The 15,525-nt window shown below is 49.0% G+C and overlaps 6 protein-coding genes and 1 non-coding gene across 7 annotated transcripts; 3 read left to right on the forward strand and 4 right to left on the reverse strand.

The window, feature by feature from the left end:
• Window positions 1-1,820: 1,820 nt before the first annotated feature.
• On the reverse strand, window positions 1,821-3,572 carry EDB82DRAFT_478083 (uncharacterized protein; the record flags this gene model as incomplete). The annotated part of the gene is made up of 1 exon (XM_025728079.1): window positions 1,821-3,572. The coding sequence occupies one exon, from the start codon at window positions 3,570-3,572 to the stop codon at window positions 1,821-1,823; it is 1,752 nt and encodes a 583-aa protein (XP_025582482.1).
• A 106-nt stretch (window positions 3,573-3,678) lies between these two features.
• Window positions 3,679-4,206, reverse strand: EDB82DRAFT_251328 (uncharacterized protein). Its single transcript, XM_065607319.1, has one exon. The coding sequence runs from the start codon at window positions 4,056-4,058 to the stop codon at window positions 3,786-3,788; it is 273 nt and encodes a 90-aa protein (XP_065464090.1). The 5' UTR covers window positions 4,059-4,206; the 3' UTR covers window positions 3,679-3,785.
• Window positions 4,207-4,471: 265 nt separating this feature from the next.
• Window positions 4,472-6,147, forward strand: EDB82DRAFT_507691 (Golgi transport complex subunit 5-domain-containing protein). Its single transcript, XM_025728080.2, has one exon. The coding sequence runs from the start codon at window positions 4,647-4,649 to the stop codon at window positions 5,964-5,966; it is 1,320 nt and encodes a 439-aa protein (XP_025582483.1). The 5' UTR covers window positions 4,472-4,646; the 3' UTR covers window positions 5,967-6,147.
• EDB82DRAFT_251421 (uncharacterized protein) lies at window positions 6,119-7,903 on the forward strand. The gene has a single exon (XM_025728081.2). The coding sequence runs from the start codon at window positions 6,318-6,320 to the stop codon at window positions 7,506-7,508; it is 1,191 nt and encodes a 396-aa protein (XP_025582484.1). The 5' UTR covers window positions 6,119-6,317; the 3' UTR covers window positions 7,509-7,903.
• A 1,680-nt stretch (window positions 7,904-9,583) lies between these two features.
• EDB82DRAFT_251377 (Endonuclease/exonuclease/phosphatase) lies at window positions 9,584-10,720 on the forward strand. Its single transcript, XM_025728082.2, has one exon. It carries the CDS (start codon window positions 9,677-9,679, stop codon window positions 10,604-10,606), a length of 930 nt encoding a protein of 309 aa, XP_025582485.1. The 5' UTR covers window positions 9,584-9,676; the 3' UTR covers window positions 10,607-10,720.
• Window positions 10,693-12,350, reverse strand: EDB82DRAFT_507695 (uncharacterized protein). Its single transcript, XM_025728083.2, has 2 exons — window positions 11,745-12,350; window positions 10,693-11,694 (listed from the first exon to the last, which is right to left on the reverse strand). Exons 1-2 carry the CDS (start codon window positions 12,126-12,128, stop codon window positions 11,167-11,169), a joined length of 912 nt encoding a protein of 303 aa, XP_025582486.1. The 5' UTR covers window positions 12,129-12,350; the 3' UTR covers window positions 10,693-11,166.
• A 63-nt stretch (window positions 12,351-12,413) lies between these two features.
• EDB82DRAFT_t215 lies at window positions 12,414-12,496 on the reverse strand. The gene has a single exon. It is a non-coding gene; the product is annotated as a tRNA-Lys (tRNA).
• Between the last annotated feature and the right edge of the window lie 3,029 nt (window positions 12,497-15,525).

Genomic DNA, 15,525 nt, shown 5'->3' on the forward strand with positions numbered 1-15,525 from the left:
CATACGTCGCCCCCGGTTGAGTTGGCTACCTAGTTATTAGAGCCGCTATTTCCCCAACCTCTCAGTTCACCATCTGACGTGCTCTGGAATCCAATGGGTTTCCAATTGTCTCACCGGACACCACGAGAGACTGACAATTTCATGTCGTCCTTGTTCCAAGCCACATGCTAGTGGCCATGCACTATTGCCCGATAGAGATCATCTGTTCATTACTTGTCTTGTCCTGAACCTGTCTCATCTTGCTTTTGACCTATCTAGTTCGGGCCTTTATTTCTACACCGCTCTTTTATACTCAAACCCAAATTCCCATAATAACCTTTACAGCACTTATTTTGGTGGATCCTCCTGTGTCTCTCTTTGGAGCCTCAGCCTCGCTATTTACAGCAATTGACGTTTGGAGTTGGCTCTCGGGTCAGATCAAGCGATCGTGAAGCTGAGCTTGGATCTGAATGGATGCAACTAGCTAACTGCACTGGGTTGGGTTGGACTTTCTTTTTCAGTCGGGTTCAGGACCTGATCCCAACGCAACACGAGCTAGATGTACTGTTACGTATCATGACTGCATGCCCTTCCATGCAGGTATCCTCATTTGCGTGCGCAAACGCATGGACGTATGTACGTCAAAAGTATCATGCTTTGATTCGCGATTTTTCTGTACAACACTTGAAGCTTATCCATATCACCAAGTCTACCTGTTGTACAAAAGTGAAGCCCAAATCTTAGTCTTTATTTCTTAACATTTTTCGCCGTCCCGCCACGACATTTACATCCGACCCCATCCCTCGGTTCCATTCCGTATTTCCGTGCCGGTGTGCTGACTGACTGTCTTGGAGTTGACACGCCATTCGGGAGTTTATCAGCTCGCAACATCGTAAAACCCTGTTATCCTTTTTCATATCTTTGCAAAGGTGACAACCCTGACTAGTCTGGCGTTCAGGCCCAAGTTAGCGATGGGCTTTCGACCCAACCTCTACAGTTTCTCTGTTTCTGAGGCTCCGCGATCAATGTCAAGTAGCTTATCGCCTTCAGCTAAGGGACAGATCCCCCGCATGTGATTATCCTGCAGACTAAGCAAGCAGCGGTCCAGATGTAGTAAGAACTGACATCATGATGGTTCTAGTGTCGATCTCAAGGGTCCTTGACGATCATACTCACGATGCTTCGTGTCAACGACCGGCTGCCTCACTGTGGCATTCTTTCCGCTCCACGATACAATAAGAGCGATATCAGTGTGGCTTAATGGCACATAAACTGTTGGTTCTTAAATGTACTTTAATTTTTGGTTACAGCATGTGGTGTAACTCTAGCAGCTATGGCATCTATAGGGTAGCCCATTTTTTCCTGCGATATCTCTAGTGACCATGTCTTACTTGAATATGAATGAATTCATATAACATTTCTCATGTTTAATAACACAGCTGAACATGGCCCTTCTCCCTTGGCTCTAAGCACATCACCAGCCCAAATGAAAATAGCCGTCTGTTGAAAATTAACCACTTTTTGTAGATAGGATCTCTAGGTGTAACATAATTGATAGCTCAGTGACAGACAAAGTGGCGAGAAGATGGAGTAACTGGATATCATTGACAACGTATTGATTTTCATACAACTTCATAGCTAGGTACCAATGAAGGTTAATGCGACCGACGATGGTAACGCCGCATCAAGAAACACCACATTGCAAAACTAACAGCCTATTTATGCCAACAAATGTAGACGCCTGTTGCGTAATTGCCAACGTAAACATACATAACTGATTGTGATTCTAGGCTTTATTATATGTGAAGATCGGGGCTAGTAGACGTTTGAGATATAGTCCCCTAGACGTCCAGCATGCTTTTAACTTGCTGTGGAGGAGCTGTGATAGAGTTGGTAGTCTCGGTGCTGTTGCTGCGACCGGTGGATCCGGGTCGCCCAGGAGCTCGGCCTCTACCCAGACCATCGGTATAAGGAGGAGGCGCGGGACCATCAAGGCCAAGTTGAGCTTCACGACGGGTGCGCTCCTCGGCGAGGTTGTTAGGAAAGAGGATACTGGCGGCAGCTTGCATGTTACGCTCATGTCGACGACGATCGTTCTTACCGGTGTAGGGTTGGACGTATGACGCCCGTGATGCATTGGAGGAGATGGACGCAGCACCGGCACGATCCACTCGAGGGTTGTTGGCAGCGTCCAGAGGGCGATGCATGTGACCCATCTCATAACCGTCGTCGTTTCTGGCAGAAGCCAAGGCTTCTTCTCGCAGGTCTCGCTCCGCATCACCCTCGATACGTCGGCCGGTGGCGCGACCGCCACCAATCTCGTGGACGTTACGGGTGAGCTTATCCTTGAAGGTGAGCAGATGGTCGCCCCTAACACGTTTCCACCAGGCAGGCTTATTGACAAGTCCGAGCTCACGGTCGAGCATCTCACCGCGCTCACGTCTTAGTCGGACAAGCTCCTTATCTTCGTTAGGCGTGAAAAGGCCATAGAAGTACTGGACAAAGAGGATCAGGAGGGCTGGTAGGAAGCCCCAGCAATAGATCACAGGAATGTTTCCATTGTACTTGACAATGGAATACTTGAACTCCCATGAAATGAAGCCCTGATATGCGATAGTTGCTGCTGACAAGGGCAGAATAAGCCAGAAACGGAAGGGCACATATCGAAGGGAGCCCACAGCTCGATTGAAGACACCGCGGTGGCGAGGTTTGTAGTGCTTAATCGAATGATAAAGGGAGAAGACAATAGTGAGCCATGCGACAACAAGACAGAAAGCACCAGCCTTGAACCGGGTGTTTGTTGCTCCTGGGACTGCTTTCGCCAATGTCTGTTCCTCCGAGTGTTGAAGCTGAGTGAACTTCCAACTGCGAGGAACAACCATGAAGAAGTTCAACCAAAGCCAGAGATAGAACCACAGGGGCAACCAAAATTCGACCTTGGCACGGCGATCATCATCTTTCACGATGAATGGATCGGGATCAACGAATTTCCTTTCTTGCCAGGAGCCCCAATGGCGAACAGCCTCCCATGTCAGGGCGACAGTACCTATACATAGAAGATACCAGAAGAAGACGTTGACGGTTATGGGTAATTCCTGGAGGTAATAACGATCGATGTCAACACCGACGAAGAGACTGATGAGAGCAGCAGCAGCAGTGAAAAGCGCCCAGTACCATTGCCACCGACGACCAACAGGATAAAACCGGGAATCGCGAGGGGTGTACATTTTTCCATGCTTGGCCAGGACAGTCAGATTCAGGACGAGAGCGATTCCAAAAGCAACGGCAAAGCCAATGCCTACGAAGCCACGGGTTTTGATATTTTCGATTGCGGTATAGCACTTGGTAGCATTGGTCCATGAGCCGTTCGGGAAGACATAGGCCGGAGTGTAAGGATCGAAAGTCAGGTAACACTTGGAGCCATTGGAGACAGTCTCGTTGCTGTAGTATGTGTAGTTGAAATGCTTGAGGGTGGTGAGATTGAAGGGGACGTTGGAGATGATGGTCTCGCTGGTGTTGCCTTTTGATCCAGCTGGCCAGTCCTTCACGGCGCGGGCCGAGATATGAGCGAAGGCGTCGCGAAGACCGTCCATGGTGGGTGTTGGTTGTTTTTGATCGAGGCGAATGCGAATGCGAATGGGTTATTGTTGTTGTTTATATTTGCGCCAACCGTGATCCCGGCCGGATCGGATGTGGGGGCAAATACTACAAGCGGAAGACTCGGGATGATCTTCAGATTATCTATGCCGTATCATGTAGATGTCGCAATGGAATCGCGTCTGTAAGAACGCTGTGGTGTTTGTCAGTTAAGATGGAAGAGGCGATTCAACAGAACGCATCAGGACATGACTCAAATCGACGAGGATCTCAACTAAAAAAATAAAAATAAAAAGAGATAAGACAAGGTCGAGATGAAGAAAGAAAGAAGAGAGCAAAAAAGAAAAGTAAAGTAGGAGGGAAGAGGTTGAGAAAAACAAATGCCTGTCTGTCGCTGGATGGCAATGGCTGGCTGGATCGATGGGTGCCGGGCATGCCGTTGCGATGGAGAAAAGGCTCTTGAATGAGTGGACGGCAGTCATCTTTTTTCTGGGTACGTATTTCCGTGTGTGGAGGTGGGGACGGTCCGTTTTGGTTGTTGAAATTCTCTCATACTAGACACATGGAAGGGAAATATGTGAAATTGGAAATGAGAAGAGGTTTCAAATTTGGTCGTGACTACAATAAATCCAAGGATCGCAAGTAATTGAACGCCGCATGTATAAGTAACATTTGCAGCTCCATCATATATACCGTTGTCCGATGTTCAGTGCTCATCAGCATCCATGCACCTGTGATGACCTCACTGTAACAAGCTCTTTCACTCCACTTGATTGGTTGCTATGACAAGCCTTGTCAATTCTCCCGCTTCCTAATCCTCGCCCCACGATCCTGAATTGCTCCGCAGCTCCGCCAGAGCCGCCAAGTCAAAGAGCTTGCGTTCCATGCGTCGATAATCAGCAATCAGGTGAGGGTACGTACCGGCGGGAGAGCGATGCCCGAAAAGGCCAGCAAGCTTCCAGAACATCCACCAGGGACTAATTGACAAGTTTAAGCCTGGCCTTCAACGGTTGTAACCTCGAATTGAACACCAAGACAGCCTAATTGTCTTGCACACACCGTCTTCGATCATGGCAGCCGACACAACAGCTGACGAAGAACCATCCTATATTGACTACGAAACCTTCCTCGACCCTGATTTCTCCCCCGCGTCTTTCGCGAATACACTCGTCGTCTCAACCAACAATCCCAACGATACACCCCTCGATCTCTCCACCCCCCTATCCCGTGTTCTATTCGATGCTCAAGAGATTGACTCACATATCGATGTTCTGACAACTCGCTCCGCCGTTCCGCTTCTCGATTATACCCAACAACAGACCCAAGCGTCAAAAAATATCGTGGGGGAGCTAGATGGTCAGATTCAGAGCTTAAATGACAGCTATCGCCAGCTCGAGAAGGAGGTGATTGACAAGCATGCTGAGGCGGACGAGGTCCGGCTTGTAGCTCTACGGTTATGGGAGACTCTGAAGCTCGGCCGCTCGGCCGGACGTTGCTTGCAGCTCGGTCGACAGCTTGAAGTCCAGCACCTGGAGCTCGGTAGCGGCTCTGGGAAGGAGGATCACCGGGCCCTTGTTCGATGCGCGTATACAATCTTGTCGCTGAAAGAGATCCTTGACCGCAGAGGCCCAGGCGAAGAAGGCTTCGGGCTGAACCGTGTGGACGCTGTCAAGAGTCTACAGGATACAGTGATAACCCCCATTGACCGATCGGTACGCGAGCGGGCAGAGCGCATCATTCGCGAGTTTTCGATTCAGCAGACCTCGACTTTCTCTCAGGTCGAAGAGATCAAGGCCCGTACCGCATCTGCTATAACCACGCTTTATCTACTGTCACCAACTCTCGGTTTGAAAGCTGATAAATGGGTTCCGCGGCTACTACTCCAATCTCTAGAGACATATATTCGAGCGGCCCTGCAGGCGAGCATTACAGCCTTGTCCCGATCTTTGGGCCAGTTGCCGACGCTGGACAAGGCGTTGTCTGACGTTATGTCCAAGTGTCAAAATGTAGTCTCACTTGAGGCTGTCCTCGAGATAACAAAACCGCCAGCCCATCCCCTCCTTTCCGCCTCAAACCAGCCGAGCCAATCAAGCTTGCTTCATTTTGTTCTCGCTTATCTCGAGACGGCAAGTCTTGCCTCGTTCTTTTGGAGGACCATGGCAAGTAGCCTTGCAACACGTGTGCAAGATATCATGAACCGTGGAGGCGTCGTGGCTAGAACCCTACGAACGAACAAGAATACGGTTGGAGATGCAATCCGCCAGGCTGTTGTCAAGGGATCCCAGTTACACGGCGCATTGACAGGATCTAAGGGAAGGACAAAGGCAGAGGCGAACTGGGATAGGGAGGTGGCTGTTATGGTGGGAAGCGTCGTGAATAATCTTCGATAGAAGCTAATAAACAATGAACTGTGATGTGGCGGTCCAGTTGGATCCCTAATTCTTTGACTATTCGATCTACCACGGCCTTTTGACATATAGAATCAGACCTCATGCTTGTTCTAATAATAAACGATCATTGTCGAACGAAGCTCGCCTCACGGATCAGTCATCACTGCCAAGCAAGATCCAATCAGAACACATTCTCTCCCCGCATTGAGTAATCTCCCATAAAAGAGGTCCATATCAGTCAAGAGCTGTCGCATTCCTCGTTTCAGATAATTTCAAGCTTCTATCGACAAACAAAACCTTGCCGTGAGCCATACATTTCCTCACTCTAATTGTACCACAGGCGTGTTCAAAATGGCACCAAACCAAGGCCTCGTTCATCCCAAGGAATACGACATCAAGGACAGCAATGTGGAGCTGATTGGAACCGATATCGACCATCAGGTAAAATATAATTCCGCACTTACCGAACCGGCGTGGAATGATGGACGAGTTGGCATCGAGCCTGGACTGTTTGTCTGGCGCATTGAGCAGTTCGAGGTCGTTCCTTGGCCAAGGGAAAAGTACGGCCAGTTTTACGACGGGGACAGCTTTATTGTCCTCTTTTCAGAGCTTATCGGAAGCAACGATGGCGCAGAGAAGCTTGTTCATGACATCTTCTTCTGGCTGGGTCAGCATACCTCACAGGACGAGGCGGGAACAGCAGCCTACAAAACGGTTGAATTGGACGAGTTTCTCAAAGGTGCGGCAACTCAACATCGAGAGATTCAGGAATCTCCATCAGATGATTTCCTAGCGCTGTTCCCACGCATATCCATTCGCTCTGGCGGAGTGCGTTCTGGGTTCCGACACGTGGAGGAGGAAGAGGAGCCACAGGAGACACTTACTTTGCTGCGTGTGTTTAAGAACCCCGCTGCTGGTGTCAATGGTGTCGTGGTTCACGAAGTCAAGCCTGTCTGGACAAGCCTCGACGACACGGATGTGTTTATCCTGGATGTCGGCAACAAGATCTGGGTTTGGCAAGGAAAGGACTGTAGCCCCATGGAAAAGGCAAAGGCCGCTCAGATCGTCCACGACATGACCGTCGCAAAACATTCCGAAGTGGAAGTCATTTCGCAGACCGAGTCCCGCTCAAGAAGGATTGTTGATCTCCTCGGTGGAGACGACGAGACGCCACGCGATGGATTCCACTGTCGAAAGCCCTTCAGTCCTCGTCACGTTGAGCAGGTATCCAAGAAGCTCTTTAGGCTTAGTGACGCATCTGGCCAGCTCTCATTTGATCTCGTTAAGGAATCTGAGCGTATATCGCATGGCGATTTCGAGAGCAACGATGTTTTCTTGCTGGATGATGGTGGAAAGGCGATTTGGGTGTGGCAGGGAAGCGGATCGAGCGCTGCAGAAAAGAAGAGCTGGTTCAAGGTTGCTCAGGCGTATGTGAGGCATCTGTCAACTGAGAGCGGTCGCGGTGACGCGTATCTCACGCCTGTAGCCAAGGTTGTTGAGGGTGGCGAGGGTCGGGCTTTTGCAAGGGCTCTTGCAGCCTGAGGTGGTGCTTCTGGTTGAGTTTCGAGATAAGGTCGGCTAGATATGACCTGTTGGCCAAGCTCTGAAGATACATAGACTGGCTGTTACTAAATGAGGCGTGTAAACGATGGTCAAGTCAAATATGTTGGGTGTACCATGAAGAACAGCATGTTACTGTAGGGATGCCTAAAAAGTTGGATTTCCCTGCGCCACGATATTTGAGAAAAGTAAAGCTGTTTCTGCCCAGAAGCTAGCTCGCTGGATAGTTCAACCATGGTGTCTCACGGTTGCATCTTGAAGACTAACGAGGAAGTTCAAATATGCCTGGTAGGACCAAGGATTGCCCCAGACCCGAAGACGGCTGGAAGATGCGAGTGGGAGAGTGGCATCGGAGCAATCAGACGTGTCTTTTTATCCTTGTTTGCTTATCTTGATCTTGTCTGGTCGATAGGAGGAGCGTTTATGAAATGCTACGGTTACTATTGTTACAATAAAGCTATGGGTTTTGTTTCTTTAACCCTTGTCAGCTACCTGCCTAGGTACCTAGATACACAATAAGTGGCAGTCTTTTCTTTTGTACAAAGAAGAAAACCAGTCATAGTGCTTCCTGACAGTGTAACTGAATTCCATCCACAAGCATGCGACTTGAAACCCAAACAAAGGATCGACAATGTGAGATAGGGAGTAAAGGTTCAATAGGAGCTGCCTAATGAGGTATCAATCAAGTGTCAGAGGGTCAAAGTAGTGTTGCTCCGTCTATCGTCTGTAAGATCATTCAACTATTTATGCTCTTGCTAATATTAATCGAAAAATGTGTTGGACAATCTTTATATCATCTGTGTCGGCGAACGTTATCAACTACCTACCTACCTACTTACCTATTGTACTGTTATTGGTAGCCAGTCTCCTCATGGCGATGACGAGCTGGCATTCGTACCCCTGGTCTGCCACGTCCGCCGTGATTGCCCCGTCCCGTTCCTTGGCGTGCATGCGGGAGCATTAACCGATGCTGAGTTCAAGGAGAGAAATTGACCCCTGCCCGCCCTGCCGTACAATGCGACGGCCAGCTTATACATTAGTACTTACACAACTTCCCCCTCCTTGTAGCGTAAACTCTATCACTTAAAGGCGAGCGAAAAACTTGGATAAAACATTTACCAAAAGCCACACTACGGTTGGGTTCCAGATTAGATGTTAGTTGGAGCGGGACATACCTCGTTAACGTTTGATGCTGTGAATGGAGCAAATGCCATGGAGATTAGGTATCGACCATTGGATATGCGCGTTGCTCAATGGCAATCTATGATTTGCGATATCAGCGGAGATAATAGTCTTGGCAGTCTTACCTACCAACCTCTATCAGTCCGCAAGATAAGACTGTTGAAACCCCCATGTGTATCATCCGTTGTCGCTGAGTGGATGATTGCATTCTCTGCGTGACCACGACACGAGGAACTTTTTTGAGCAATGCGGTGTGATAGCGCAGATGCTAAAGATTTAACGCAATGTGTATAGCAAATAAGTGAAAATTAGGCGAGCGCCTAGCAAAACCCTTGATGCTCAAAAAACTTGCTGCTCTGCAACACTTTGCGTCGGTTAGATAGGCGCTTGTGTAATCGGGTCGTCGGCTTGTGGGAGATGCAACCGATGCCAAGAATCCTGTAGTCGTTGCTTTTCCAGGGGACTAACGATTATACGCCACTGACATAGGGCCACGGATGCATTGCGTAAGTACCAAGTCAGGTCATGTTAGTAGTTTGCTAAGGGAGAGAGCTACTGTAATAAGCTAGAGACACCATGGGTCAAGACAAACGTGCTAGGCCAGGGATAATAGCAGCGTCATCGTCATGGAGTCTTCCGTCTTAGCGGCACTCCGAGGCTGCCGGAATTCCAACAGTACAAGAGGTCATAGGTCCCCGAAAGGACTGCGCAGAATTGCTAAGGTCTTGGGATCTGCGTCAGCATCAATTCATGCCAATATGTGCGTTACTGCCAAGTCTTAGCAGCAGCGTTTAACACGAATCATATCTACATACCTACCTAGGCACCTTGCTACCGAAACCCCTCGACTCAAAAGGTGTCATACCAAAGTACTTTCAAAGACCTTGAACCCAGGTACAAAAGCCGGACGCATACGAACACGCAAATTCATTTCTTCCACTATTCTCAGAACTCGAAGAGCGACAAACATGAAATTCGCTATTCTTCTTGCCAGTGTCGTGGCTGTTGCTGCAGCGCCTCTATCACGGACGACAGATGTGCGGCTTATGACTTACAACATTCGTCTGGCCCCTAACCACCCTGAGCGAGGCGAGGAACTCTGGCCTGTCCGTCGACCACGCTTGGTCTCCCAACTAAATTTCGAAACTTCGGGAAGACCGGAATCTCTTGTGTGCATGCAAGAAGCGACATACCCACAAATTCAAGATCTTCAACAAGACCTTGGCGATGAATGGGATTACTATGGTGTAGGACGAAAGGGCGGCAAGAGGGGAGAATTCTCGCCCATTTTCTACCGTCCCTCTGTCTGGAACATGGAGGATTCCAAGACTTACTGGCTCAGCTCAACACCCCAAAAAGTCGGCTCTCGAGGATGGGACGCCGCATTTCCAAGAATTGTCACGGTCGCACGGTTCCAACATATCAGCACTGGAAACCGGTTGGTGTATATGTGCACACACTTTGATCACAAAGGAAAGATGGCTCGCGAAAACTCGGCAAAGCTTATCTCTACTATAGCTGAAGAATGGTCTTCCCATGGATTCGAGAACGTGCCTGTTTTTATCGGCGGCGACCTGAACTCGTCCCCCGACGAGCCGGCTTACAAACATCTTGCCAGCGCGATGAACGACGTAAAGAGTATCATCCCACTTGCGAAGCGATTTGGACATTCATCCTACACATACACAGGATTTACTGTCAGTCCATCAGACGATATGGATTTGGATCACATTTTCGTTAAGGATACAAGCGGACTCCAATTCAAGTCTTTTGCCGTTCTCAACAACTTATATGAAGATGGCGTCTTTATTTCGGACCATCGGCCGGTCGTTGTGGACTTGCGGTTGAACCATGTTAGCCGCAAATATCGAAGGGAAGACGATGCATCTAAAAAGTAAGAGATGGAGTTTATTATTATGACAAGGCGTTGGCATGTATTTAATGTTATGATACCCATATGAAACGATCTAGATTCCAATAAAAAGAATGATAAATTATGTCTGGTTTGTGCCGGTTGCTTGTATTGGTGACTTCTCCTTCGCAACCACTCACGGTTTTCACCAGACCTACTGCTCCATAGTTTTCGCTTTTGACAATTTGGTACGCTTGGGATGCATCCAATCAAATTATATGGGAAGATCAAAAACGCTTGAAACAAGCTCCCAATGACTCCACACTCGCGATGAGATAGATACGCGAGAGATCATCAATACAACCCTCCTGGTAGAAAATAACGGAAATGCTACAAATGTCGCTTTGTTTTGTCTCACCCTAAGCCTTGGCTTCAGGCGAATACATTGCCCATATAGCGGCAGTCATTGTATTCCACGGCGTAGACATGTATAAGAGACTAAATTAGCAGGCCACTTTATGCTATGTAGACTGGTACAGGTAGTCTTAGGTCTTATTTTTATATGCTAAAGTTTAGAGGCAATAACCAATTAAGTGGCACACTCATTCATACCAAGTCCGTGTAAGGGGGGGGAGGCGCATCAGGGTGATCGTACTGCTCACTGTGCCCATTGTGATCATGATACTCATCCGCATCAGGGGTTATATCCTCATCTTCGATTTCTGCCGTCCATTGAGCAGCTCCTGCCGTAGTTGTCAGGAGAAAGAATAATGACAAGACAGGAACGAGTTCCAGGATCATAGCAACTGTGCCGAACCAAACATACTCCCATGCGCGGTCCCTCAGCGCCTTCTTCTGCTCAACCTTTGAGTAGCCCTTGAGTTGGAACCATCGATAATGAGCGAGCTTTCCAAGCCGGGTGCCTGTGATGATGATGAAGGCGGGCGTGCCAACGACAGGGACGAAGTTGAGTGGCAGGAATACGACAAGCTCAACGATTTGAATTATGCTCCAGGGCGTGTAGACCGCATCAGCTGTAGGTTTTCCAAGCATCCGAACGGGGCTTGGTGCATCCAAGAAGAGAATTCGCTGTGGTGCAATAAGATCCTTGTGCCCCAGCTTGATGAGAGCGGCCTGCTTGATGTCAGTGTCTCGAACAAAAGAATACTAGAGGGAAAGCTTACATCAAACACATCCACGCGACATTCATCGACAAAGAACCCTTCAAATAGACCCTGTATGATGACCAAGCCTTCCCCCAGCACCAGTACCACAGTATTGACCCACGCGCCCCAGCCATGAAAGATGGCTAAGAATGCATACTGGGGTAAGAAGGTAAACGTGAAGAGAACAAAGTACACAAGAAACGATATCAAAGATAAAGGTAGAATCCTGCTCATAAAGAGTGGCCAAAACTCGCGGTTGCATAGAAAGAACCAGATACCACGTAAAGGAAAGGACCCGGCCTTGCCGGCTCTTTTGAGATACATGAATGGTCGATGGAGCGGCCCTATCCATGGCCCTGCATGGGGGTGGTGTTGGTTCTGATAGGGGTCTCTGGCTGGCATTTTGGCGAATCTTTAAGAATAGATTTGTGAAGGCATCACCATAAGAGAAAGCAGTCGATTTCGCAATGTCGAAAGGCGAACACAAGGGAGATGACGTCAATTGGCGAAAAGTCTTATTGGTCAAAGCGGAGCGACGCAACGTTAGCCCCAACAATTTATTTTTTTGTTCCCTGAGGTCTACTATTAGTAGTTAATTACAACAGTTCTTAAAGAGGTTTTATTACCATTTAGAAAATGGCAAAAAGAAAGCCTCGCAAATGCTCGCAATCGTGTTTATATAGGAACAGCCCGATGCGGGGGTCGAACCCGCAACCTTGAGATCGCGTACTCGTAAGAGTCTCACGCTCTACCGATTGAGCTAACCGGGCGTGGCTCTTACTGGTTGGGAGCCGGAGCCCCAACTGGCATACTGGAATTTGACGTTGGATGAGGCTGGCAATCCCTTGGTACCAGAACTTGAGACAACTAATGTATTGGCAAACTTCCTCATCTTCCTTGCTTTGGAGTGTCATTAGTTTCACGGTGGCTATGCTATCGAAATTGTGGTTTCTAAGTGAGAGCCCTTTCTGTTGAAAAGTGCAACGATATAACCTTGTCTTCGAAGATCAGAAACATCAGCCGAAATATCATCGTTTAACCAACAAGTCCAGCCTACGATCTATGTCAATAGCAATCAGCCCACGAAGAAGAGCCAAACATGCTCACTATGAAGTAAATAATTTCTTCAACAGATAGCATACCACAAACCCTGATAGCGCCTGTCAAAACTGGTGTTTGGAAATAGCATGCTAACGAGAAGGGAAATACCCTAGAGTGTAATCTTTGCAAATGATGCCGAGCCCTCAGAAAGATTGGCCGCTGGAGGCTCAAAAGACGAAATTAGTAGGTCAGATTATGTTACTTAAATCACAGTTTTTAGGCTCTTTGTTTTTGTACCCTAAATCGTAGGAGGCTAACGTTTCCGGTTCATGCTGGCCGAGTCAACGTACATCAAGTGGCCAACGTTTCTTATACCAAGGTCTTCCTAAGAGACTATTCATTCTGCCGAAAATCAGCTCTTCTATAGACGCTACCTCGCCCAGGGTGGTAGTTACTCGGTCGCTGAAAGTCTCATACTCCTTTTGCACTTGTCAGCTGTCACCTCTCCTTGATCCATGAGTACGAGGCACTCCAGTGTGCAGCAACGCGGAGAAGCTGCAAATGCATTACAATAACCCAGACCCAAATACAGGGTTATAGTATCCTCCTAATCATGTTTATCTCACACTTTTGGTAATCCGTAGCATACCACAGGCGAAAGAAAAGGGCAGGGTATTCAGGCAACCACCGCCCCATCCATATACCTTCCAGCATACGAATATAAATTCGAACCAATCGCCCACCTGGAGGTTGAAGCAGGTATTTGGCATTGGTTTATTATATAATAGTAATATCTAAGGTAGTATTAATAGAGCTATAAAATGGATTACTACATAATACGCAACAAGTTGCGCTTCCCCCTAAATCACCTTGATCTCTTGTAGATACTCCGATGCAGAGTGCACTGGTAATTGCTTGCACTCCCATATGCATGACCACTGCACGCTCTTTCCCTCTCTGCAGTGCCTTCCTCCCGTTGCGTTTTTGATCGCGTGCTCAACGCGTCATCCCCAACGAAGTTACTCACCAGTTCGTCAAGACGGAAGGAGCTCCTGCCTCGTCCCCCTCCTCAGGCAACCCACGGACCATCACCTTCTCCTCCGTTACCCCCCCTCCAAGTTTCTTCTTCTCCTCCTCCTCCATCTTCATCCTCTTCTCTCTTCACCATCCATTCTCACCACGAGAAGAATTCCCTTCTCATTCCCTTCGTTTACTTTCGTTCATCTTCAAGCACCCTTCCGCTCTCTTCTGGAACATCATCTTACACTTGTCCGCTTATAGCAGCTCGTCTCTTTGCATTTGCAAAGAATCCAATCGTCCGGCTACTGTCACCTCGACGCCGCTCGCACAGGATGCGTATCTCCGCATCTCTCGGGGTTCTTGTGGCCAGCGGCCTTTTGGGTCACTCTGCCTCACAGGCCACTGATTACAGGTAAGTGAAATGCCGTCGCTGTTCAAGATTTCAGGCTAATCTTCAATCATAGTAATACCAACGGCAGCCCCGGCACCCAACCTGACGGCTCTGGCAATGCCATCCCTGGCAACAATGGAGGAGTGTCTAACACCTTTCCTTATCCAACCAACGCTGTGGGATCCATCCCTGGCTCACTCCCCAGTGGTGTTGGCCCTGTCTTTCCTGGCGATGGTTCCAATGGTCTTCCTCCCACTGGGCCTGTTGACGGCCCTGGAAACCTTCCTGGCTCTGGCTCCTCAGGTGATGGCTCCAACGGTCTTCCTCCCAATGGACCTGCTGGCGGTCCTGGAAACCTTCCTGGATCTATCCCCGGTAACTCTCTAAGCAATGCCAATGGTAACATCCCAGGCGCTGGATCTGTGATCATTCCCGGCAGCTTTCCTACCAACATTCCCCAGAACGTTCCCGGTTCCCCTGATTCTCCCCCTTCTGGTGCCTCGGATATCCCTACTTGTCCCCTCCGCTCTACCAAGACTGTGGTTATCACTATCTACCCTACGGATACTCAAAGCGAGTCCGGCTTCCACTGGCCCGATGATTCCGATTCCGATGGATCTTACACCCTAACGCCTATGCCCACCACGCCTCCTGGAATCACTTCATTGCCCTCAAACTCTGGTGTACCCATTTTCACCACCTTAACACTTGACATTTGGGGTCCTGATGGCAGTCCTTCCAATCCTGGTTCGGGCAACAATGGCGACACAAGTACCAGCAATGGAAGCCAGTCTAGTGACGGCAGCAGTCCTGGAGATAGCTCCGGCAACAACGATGGAACCGATTCGCACGGCGGCAACGGCCCTGATTCCAATGGCGGAAACGATTCTCACAACAACCCTGACTCCCCTTTCTTTCCTCCAACCCCTGGCCCCAACGGTGCTCCCCAGTACTCTGACAATACTTCCGAAGGCTCGTCTGCTGGAAATCCTGGAGCCTCGGGAATCAACACACTGGCACCCACCCCTCTCCAGACATCTGGATATCCCAACGGAGTTATCCCTGGCAACCAGCCTCAGTTGCCTTCCGCAGGTCCTGCAGAAGAAGCCAGCGATAGCCTTCCAGTCACCACCCAAGCCGGTGCTGAAGGCCAGGGCGAGACTTCTCCTTGGTTCACAAACGTCCCTGGAGGTAACGGTGCCGGTCAGCCATCGTCCCTATATATCACTATCACTGGCCAAGATGGTCTTCCCACTATCATCAGCAGTGATGGGAATGTGGTGTCGGGTGACGCTCAACCGCCAGCGACACCAGGATCCTCCGAAAATGGCAACAGCCCAGAGCTGC

This window comes from Fusarium venenatum (assembly GCF_020744135.1).
Source record: "Fusarium venenatum strain MPI-CAGE-CH-0201 chromosome Unknown EDB82scaffold_3, whole genome shotgun sequence".
Classification (NCBI taxonomy): Eukaryota; Fungi; Ascomycota; class Sordariomycetes; order Hypocreales; family Nectriaceae; genus Fusarium; species Fusarium venenatum.